At 41.9% G+C, this 9,874-nt stretch overlaps 1 protein-coding gene across 2 annotated transcripts in view; it reads left to right on the top strand.

Annotated features, from left to right (window-relative positions):
* The window catches only part of Ppm1d (protein phosphatase, Mg2+/Mn2+ dependent 1D), a 35,286-nt gene extending 30,032 nt beyond the window's left edge, over positions 1 to 5,254 (top strand). The window contains exon 6 of one of the 2 annotated variants that reach the window (XM_021212120.1): positions 3,818 to 5,254. In XM_021212120.1, coding sequence (XP_021067779.1) covers positions 3,818 to 4,375 — 558 coding nt within the window. In that variant the 3' untranslated portion in view covers positions 4,376 to 5,254. The remainder of the gene's footprint in view (positions 1 to 3,817) is intronic. The other variant, XM_021212121.2, reaches the window with a different exon arrangement.
* Positions 5,255 to 9,874: the final 4,620 nt, after the last annotated feature.

Raw genomic sequence — 9,874 nt, forward strand, 5'->3', positions numbered from 1 at the left:
CATGTGGTTGCTGGGATTTGAACTCAGGACCTTCGGTAGAGCAGTCGGGTGCTCTTAACTGCTGAGCCATCTCTCCAGCCCTTTTTTTTTTTTTTTTTTTTTTTAAGCATGGATAAGAAACAGCATTATCTTGTTTGACACATAATTTCAGGCCTCCAACCTGATCCTCCTACCAGAGTGCCCGGATTACAGAAGTATGCCACCATGCCTGATTATTCAATTGCTTTTCTTTTCTTTCTCTCTCTTTTTTTTTTTTTTTTGTTTGTTTTTTTGAGACAGGGTTTCTCCATGTAGCTCCGGCTGTCCTGGGACTCACTTGGTCGACCAGGCTGGCCTGGAACTCAGAAAACCGCCTGCCTCTGCCTCCTGGGATTAAAGGCGTGTGCCACCATGCCCAACTGACTATTCAATTTCTTAGTGTAAATGAAAATGGAATGTGTTTGAGATGTGCTGAGGTAGGGCTAGAGAGAAACTGCACACTGGTTAAAAGTACTTATCGGAAAAACTTCAGAGGACTTGCGTTTGATTCCCAGCATCCATACCAGGCAGCACAAAACCACGTGTGACTAGCACAAGTGGGTCTGATTCCCTCTTCTGGACTCCTAGGATACCCACACACTCATAGACACACATAAATACAAATAAATTCAATCTTTTAATAAAAAATGTAAGCTGAGGAGCACACTTAAGTGAGCACAGCATTTCTGTTTCCTGATTTATTTAGAACTCAGTTAACCTGGCTTTGTTAAGAGTTTATCTTTTAGGAGACTGGCAATTAACTCTATTAAGCAGATTTTCAAAGGGCCAGTGAACTGTTTTGCTTTTAGATAGGCTGTCATGTAGCCCAGGCAAGCCTTGAACTCCTGGGATTACAGGCCTGTTCTAGACAAAGGCTTTGGAAGGACTTTTAATTTGGATACTGTGGTTGTGTAAGGCAATGACTGGAATTTATCATTACGATGCTCTCTCTTAATTTACATAGATGGCAAAAATATACATGCAATGGGGTGAAGTGTAGTCTGTCAACAGTAATTGACATTGAGGTTTTTCCCTTCCTTCCCCCCTTGGTCTAGTTTGCTTGTTTTTGTACTAGGATAGACCTCGGGGTCTAATGAATGAAGCATAAGCACTCTACTGCTAAGTTTTATACTAGTTCATTACTTTTGGTTAGCCTTGAACTTAATGTATAGCCTAGATTCACTTTGAATTTGGGGTCCTCTTGCCTTAGACACCTGAGTAGCTATGATCACAGGCTTGTTTCATTGCTTGAGCTGATTCATAGCACTAGTTTTCAGTGTTGGTTATCAAACTCAGAAAGTTCGGTCAAGCCTCAGAGTTACACCCTTGTCCCCTATTCTACTTTTATTTTCTTTTTGGATTTTTGAGACAGTGACTTTCTATATATAGCTCTGGCTGTCTTGAAACTTGCAATGTAGACCAAGCTGGCCTCGAACTCACAGAGAACTCTCTGCCTCTGCCTCCAAATGTTAAACATGTGTAACACCATGCCCAGCTTCTTTTTGAATTCCCTGCTATGTGAGTGTGGGTGTGCATGCCACAGCGTTCATGTGGAGGTCAGAGGACGACTTTAGGCCATTTTCTTCTCTTGCTTTTATGTGGGTGCTGGGGATTGAGCTCAGTTTGCCAGACTCATGTTGGAAGCATCATTATCTTACAGATTGAACGTCTCAACAGCCCACAGTACTTAAAATAAAATTTTTGTTTATTTGATGTTAGTGTTTTGAAATAGGGTCTTCTAAAAAACAAAAAAACAAAACAACAACAACAAAAAAAAGAAATAGGGTCTTCTGTACCACAGGCTGGCTTCAAACTCTTTCTATATCAGAAGCTGGCTGTGACCTCCTGATTGTTTTGCCTTCATCTTCCAAGTGCTGAAGTTACAGGTATGCACTTGTACACATGGCTTTCTTAAAAGAAACTTTATGTTAGAGGTTTCTTTTCAAGCCAGGCATGGTTGTGTGTGCCTTTCTGATAGCTGGGGTAGAAGGATCGTGGATTCAAGGCTACCTTGAGCTAATAGCAAGACTCTTCCTCAGGAAGATTGCCATGAGCCTGGCTTAATTAGAGCATGCAGAGCAAACAGGTTAATATGGGTATATACATATTGAAGTTACAGCTCAGGGGGAAAAAAAAGCCTTTTCATTGAAAAGTTTAAATAATAGTACAGAATGGTACCAGTTAGTTTCATTTATTTAAGGCTTCGAAGGTTTGTATCTATTTTTGACTAGTGACTAATGTGCTTATGGAGTTGCCATTTAGGCAAATAGAGAGGATCTCTTGGGGGTTAGGGATCTAGGCACAAAGTGATTCCTGCTGTAATCTCAAGATCTAGGAGGCTTACACAGGAGGATCACTGCAAGTCTTTGAGTAGCCTGGACTACAGAGTGAGATACTGTTGCAGACAACAAATGTTTCTTACCACTGGAACTCTTGGAGAGTTGTGGGTAATATTTTCAAGACCCTGTCTTAGAAAGGGAAAGGAGGGGCTGCAGACATGTCTAATGGGTAATGGGTGATGTGCGAGCAGGATCACTTGCCTTCTAATCCCCAGAATTCATGTGCGAGCTGGGCATATAGCAGGAGCATTTATTTTTTTATTTTATTTTATTTTATTTTTGGTTTTTTCGAGACAGAGTTTCTCTGTGTAGCCCTGGCTGTCCTGGAACTCACTTTGTAGACCAGGCCGGCCTTGAACTCAGAAATCCGCCTGCCTCTGCCTCCCAGGTGCTGGGATTAAAGGCGTGCACCACCACGCCCGGCTAGCAGGAGCATTTATAATCCTAACACCCCTGTGGGAGATGGCGTGTAGAGAAAGGGGAATTCATGGAGTATCATGGGCAGCTTAGCTGGTATACACCACAGACAACAAAAACAAAGTGACCTTATCTCAAACAAGCCTGGACTAACACCATCTATGCCATGCCATTCTAGTACCTGCATTCATATTCTTTTTTTTTTTTCTTCTAAGATTTATTTATTTATTATATGTAAGTACACTGTAGCTGTCTTCAGACACTCCAGAAGAGGGCATCAGATCCCATTACAGATGGTTGTGAGCCACCATGTGGTTGCTGGGATTTGAACTCTGGACCTTCGGAAGAGCAGTCGGGTGCTCTTACCCACTGAGCCATTTCACTTAATGAAGTTCCTTCATACCCCGTTTTCTCAGTTGATGTCTGCAGTCTAATGTTCATGGGATGGGGAATTACTATCTATCTTTCCATGACATAATTGCTTTACTGTGGTACTTCACAGTTCCTAGATGGGTAATAGTCACAAATTAGGATTTAGGAAAGTGACATTTTTTAAAAGAACACTCTGTAAAATCTTCACTTATAGTTTTAATTAGTTTTTGTCAAGAAGCCATTTATAGGACTCTGCTTGTGGACGTTGTACATCGTGGTGCGGAGCCTAGTGCGCACCACGATGTACAACGTCCACAAGCAGCTTATCTCAAACAAGCCTGGACTAACACCATCTATGCCATGCCATTCTAGTACCTGCATTCATATTCTTTTTTTTTTTTTTTTTAAGATTTATTTATTTATTATATGTAAGTATACTGTAGTTGTCTTCAGACACTCCAGAAGAGGGTGTCAGATCTTGTTACAGATGGTTATGAGCCACCATGTGGTTGCTGGGATTTGAACTCCGGACCTTTGGAAGAGTAGTCGCGTGCTCTTACCCACTGAGCCATCTCACCAGCCCCACAATGTCTTAAAAAGAACTTACTGTCTGTGTCAGTTTATTGTGCATAGGATAAATATTTATTTTTCCTTTCTCCCCAACCCCCCAGTCACTGGAAGAAGATGCATGGCCAAGGCTGAGCTCTAAGGACCATATACCTGCCCTTGTTCGCAGTAATGCCTTCTCAGAGAAGTTTTTAGAAGTCCCAGCTGAGATATCTCGAGGGAGTATCCAGACTGTAGTGATGACCTCAAAAGACTCAGAGACTCTTGAAGAAAATTGCCCCAAAGCCCTGACTTTAAGGATTCATGATTCTTTGAATAATACCCTGTCAGTTGGCCTCATTCCAACCAATTCAACAAATACTATCATGGACCAAAAAAACTTAAAGATGTCAACTCCAGGTCAAATGAAAGCTCAAGAAGTTGAGAGAACCCCTCCAGCCAATTTTAAAAGGACATTAGAAGAATCCAACTCTGGCCCCCTTATGAAGAAGCACCGACGAAATGGCTTAAGTCGAAGTAGTGGGGCCCAAGCTTCCAGTCTCCCTACAGCATCCCAGCGCAGGCACTCTGTCAAACTGACTCTGAGGCGCAGACTCAGGGGCCAGAGGAAGATGGGAAATCCTCTCCTACACCAGCCCCGGAAAACAGTGTGTGTGTGCTGAGATGGGCCTGGGAAGTGGGGGTCTCCCTACCTACGACTGAGGGCTTTTTAAACTTGGTGCGAAGTTCAACTTTTTTAAGGGGACAAAATAAAGAGTATACAGTTTGACTTTTTGGAATTTAACAGTTTTATTTTGGCCTTGTACTTGCCTGTATTATAATGTGAATTTTGTAGATGTAGGGAATAAGTTGCTGTAAAATGTGTGTAAATTTGTATCCTTTACACAAGTTTAGTCTCTTACTCTGACACAGTAATTGTGACAACAGGGCTAATGTTGAAGAAAAGTCAGAAGAATCTTTAAGATTTTAAAAATGTCTTTAAAGTTTTTAAAATGCTTATTACATACTTGTATACACCCCTTGTGAAGAATACATGACTTTTTAAAGAAAATTATTAAGCAAACTGGAAAAGTGAAGTATTTTCATAGTGATCTGTGCTCCACTTAATGTTTCCTAGGGACCATTAGTGTCTTTTTAAAATTACATTTTATTTCACATTTCATAATTCAGAAGTAAACCTTTCATAGGAAAAATACTGAGCTGTGCTAATGTAGCTGATTTTAGTCTCCTTGTCCCACTTACACTATGCAGTATCTCCTGACTTCAGTAGCATTCTACTAGAACAGTACATGTGCTGTACTTATGAAATCTCTGGCACAGAAGGAAGTGTGTTTGCCTCATACACCACCATTTGTCCCAGACCAGTGGCATTAGGTCATATACTCTCTTCTAGTGTTTGCTTAAAATATGTGAAGTTTTTTGTGCTATTTCAATAACAAATGGTGCTGCTAACACCCAACATTTCCTAAATTATTTTCTATCATACAGTTTTCATTGGTTATATGAGTATGTCTATCCAATAAATCAGTGAACTTATGTTGCTGGTGTTTTGTTGGTGACTGGTCATGGTAGGTACCATCAGTTAGATATGTAATGTAACTGTGCTTTCTTGTCTTGAAATACATACAGTGCTCATTTTTTATTTTAATACAGAACACCTAGAAACAGACTAAATATCTAACAACACGATTCAATTACAGCTTCTAAGTGCTCAGTGAAGCTCTGGCTCCATTCCTCGGTAATACAGTAAAACCTGAAGGGAAATGCTGAAGCTCTGAGATTCTATCAATGTGCTGTGTGCGCAGTTGTGCTCTGAAGAAACATCCAAAGCTCTTGATTTGGAACAAGAAGCCTCATTGAGGGCTTTGGGTGTGCCTGAGCTGGGAGAGTGTTGGCCCTTCACTCAGGAAGCCCTAGGCTTGATCCCAGCATTGCATAAACCAGAGGCAGGAGGGTCAGGGATTCAAAGTCATCCTCAGTTACAAAGTTTTAGGTCCTCCTGAGAATCATGAGACAGTGTCTCAAAACAGTAGTGGATAAAACAAAAGCAGAGAGAAATGAGGCTCAGGAGAGCTAAAAGAAGGACTAGTGGTTTAGTGGGAGGGTTTGCTCAACAGGTGCAAGGCTCTGTGTTTAAAAATATAGTTAGGGGTTGGGCATTTAGCTTGTTGGTAAAGTGCTTAAGGCCCTGGGTTTGGTCCTCAGCTCTGGTGAAGTGGGGTGGGGGAAGAGAAATTCATTAGTATTTTATGTGTATGATTATTTTGCTTGCATGTAAGTACATGTACCACGTGTATGCTTAGTGCGCTTGGAGGCCTAAGAGGGTGTCAGATCTCCTGGAACTGAATCTAAAGGCAAGTTGTTTTGTTTTGTTTTATGTAATTTTTTTACATGTATTTATTTATTTTTAGATTTATCTTATATGAGTACACTGTTGCTGTCTTCAGACATACCAAAAGAGGGCATCAGANCCCATTACATATGGTTGTGAGCCACCATGTGGTTGCTGGGAATTGAACTCAGGATCTCTGGTAGAGCAGTCAGTGCTCTTAACCGCTAAGCCATTTCTCTAGCCTATAAAGGCAAGTTGTAAACCAGTAAGTGGGTACTGGAAATCAAAAAGAGACCTTCAGGAAGACCAGCTAGTGTTCTTAACTTCTGAGCCATCTCTCTAGCCATAATGTCTTGTATTTGATCTGTAACACTAGCAAAATAAAGACTGATTTGGATATGCTATGCTGCCTACTACATTTGGGTACTGACTCCTGGGATGGCACCGTTGAAATACTGAAACTTAAGAAGTGGACCCACTAGGATGACTTTGGGAATGCACTTAAAGGGAGTTATAGGACCCTCTTGATGATTAGTAAATATGCTAATTGTATAAATTGGTTTCATTGACATGTCTTCATGAGTTTACCCTGCAACTTTAGGAATATCAACTGTTTTTCCTTCTCATATCTGCCTCTGCCCAGTTCTGAATAGTTCCTGAGTTAAATTCTTTTGGTTGCCTGACCTTGGATCTGTAGGTTTGTATTCTTTACCAAATTTTGGAGTCTTTTAGCTATTATTAACTTTTTCTAGCACCATCTTAAAAAAAAAAAAACACTTTGTATTGATTCTTTATGAGTTGCACATCATGTACCCCAGTCTGGCTCATCTCCCAGGCCCCTCACGTTTGTTCTTCAAATTTGCAACTAAAAATAAACAAATAAAAAACAAAAAAACCCAAAAGCATAGAAACCATTTCATTGTGGAAGCTGTAGTGTGTCACAGTGTGTCCCACTGGATACCACTCTGTCCACATCTTTACTTGCAAGTGTTCATTGCAGCCGGGAATAGTGGCACACGTCTTTAATCCCAGCACTTGGGAGGCAGAGGCAGGTGGATTTCTGAGTTTGAGGCCAGCCTGGTCTACAAAGTGAGTTCCAGGACAGCCAGGGCTATACAGAGAAACCCTGTCTAGAGAAAACAAACAAACAAACAAACAAACAAAAAGCAAGTGTTCATTGCAATGAGTCATTGGTCTGGTTCGAGATCTCTGGCTACTGTGACACCATCACTATTGGATTCTCATTGCGCCTCCTGGTTATCCTGTTGCTGCCCTGTGTCTGTGCCATGGAGATCCTGTAACTTTGGATCAGCAGGACTGGCCCTTTTACATATCCTAACCGTTTGCAGATGGTTGGGATTTTGGATGGGCCAATTCAAGGCTCTGGATCTGGGCCTGAGTAGCTGAGGTGGTTAGTATGTGGCCTTTCCCTTATCTGTATCACCAGGGTGAGCTGTAGGAACGCAGGGTCAGCTCTCCTGCTCTTATGCCCTTGGGGCCAGCTCACCCCTGCCTTCACCATCAGGGCCAGCTCCACTGTGTTGCACAGGTGAGGTGCAGGTCCTCTGACCTTCCAATTTAATATCACATTTTTATTTTAATTTTCCTTTTCTTTATTATTTTAGGTTTAAAATTTTCATCTGCTTTTAATTTTCTTATTCTGTTCTTTGAGACAGTCTTGGTATGTAGGCCAGACTCACCTTGGACTTGCAACCAACCTGCTTCAGTATCTGGAATGCTGGGTTATAGGCATGAACTACCACAACAGGTGGGAACTTTAGGGCTTTAATTTGTAGTCATTTGAAAGGTAATCTAACACACCAATAAATCTTACACATGCTCAGCTAGTAATTTGTTAAAATAATACTTGGTAACAATCAGAACAAAGAACTAACTCTTCTACTGAAAATGAACACCATAATCATGGTTAAGAAGAAAGTATCTGGATATGGTGTAATGCTTACCTATGGGGGGTGAGATAAGTTCAGGGATTGGAGTTCATCCTCAGCCCTTTAGTGAGGTCACCATGCTCACTGGGACGGGGCAGTTGATTACTTGGACCAACCATTATCTATCTCAGGACAATGCTAATGGGCTTTATCTCAGATTGGTGATGAAAGCAAATACCAAAGCAAACGAAGAGGGAGTGTCTATTCTAGGTTTTCCCTTCCCCTTTCTCTTATTTTTTGAGGTAGCGTCTCACCGGATGGCACAGGCTGGCTTGAAATTCACTGAGGATCACTTTGACATCAGATTCACTCAGGCCTCAACCTAAGTGTGGTGATTACACATGTGAGCTACCAAGACGAAGCTATGACGTTTGTTTATAAAGATTGAATCTCATAGCCCAGGCTGGCTTCCAACCTGCATAGCCCAGGGTTTAACACCTAGCCTCTCCACCACTACCCTTCTCTAGCCTGTACCTCTGTTCCCATATCTGAGCATTGATCTTTCCCCAGCACTCCCCCTCTGCACACACACACACACACACACACACACACACACACACACACACACACACAGAGTCACATTCCCCTCAAGCAGTGTGTTCAGTGAGACCTGAGATTAACTAAAAATGACACAATCTTCATTTGGAAAAGATTTTCCTTTGCAGGAGACCCTAGCACTTCCTAGGCTCATGTCCCCTTCCTCATGTCTGCTACAAGCACATGATTGCCTATTTCATTTATATATAGTTATGTATATTATGGCCTTCCTTGTACAGCAGAGATTGTCTTGAATCCCCTATGTAGGGAAGAATGGCCCTGAGCATCTGGGTTTTCTTTTCCATCTACTAATAACGACTAAGAGGACGCCTTTATTTTTTTTTTAAATCACTATGTATTTGAGGGTGTGGGGTGGGGTCAGAGGACAACTTAATTTCTTTTTCCATGTAAGTCCTGGGGAGTGAACTCGGATAGTCAGGCTTGGCAGCAAGGACCTCTACCTGCTGTGCTATCTCACAAGCCCTGGGAGGAGGTTTGAGACCACAAAGGGTTAAAACTAGAAGACAAGCCAGGCGTGGTGGTGCACGCCTTTAATCCCAGCAGAGAGGCAGAGGCAGGCAGATTTCTGAGTTTGAAGCCAGCCTAGTCTACAAAGTGAGTTCCAGGACAGCCAGGGCTATACAGAGAAACACTGTCTCAAAAAACAAAACAAAACCAAAACCTAGAAGACAGCTGTAGTAGTAGTTCATCACATGGCTACACCCACAGCCCATTTTCTGCCTATCTCAGAAAACCCTAGAACCTCGTCCAGAGACAACTTGCTTAGTCTGAGTGAACCAGAAGAGGAAAAAAAAAAATCCTTTCCTGTTACTACTGTGGTCCACTAAGACATTTAAGTCGGGAATGTTTGTAGCCACTGGTCTGTATGCCTCCCTGGGTCCATGTCCAAACTGCAAGTTGGAGACAGATAGAAGCAATGTTCTCATTCATAAACATTCCCATTTCTGTTTCTAAGCTATGAAGAGCTCAATAAGGAAAAAAGTCCCATATCATTTGGGCGAATGATATGGTCGTTTGAGGGGAGGTAATCTCAGTTGACAAATGCTTCCACAAGGTAAGATCTGGTTATTAGGCGGGTGTGTAGGACATTTTAATTAGTGACTGAGGCCATGGTGGATGGTGCCATATCTGGACTGGTGGTCCTGGGATCTGTAAAAAAGCAGGCTGAGCAAACCACGAGTAGTAAGCTAGTAAGCAGCACTTTTTTTAGGCCTCTAGCAGCTCCTGCCTCAAGGTTTCTGCCTTGTTTGAATTTCTGTCTTGGCTTCCCTCAGTGGATTTAGGATCTGTATGTCAAATAAAACCTTTCTTCAACCAGTTTT

The sequence above is a fragment of the Mus pahari genome, chromosome 14, assembly GCF_900095145.1.
Source record: "Mus pahari chromosome 14, PAHARI_EIJ_v1.1, whole genome shotgun sequence".
NCBI lineage: Eukaryota > Metazoa > Chordata > Mammalia > Rodentia > Muridae > Mus > Mus pahari.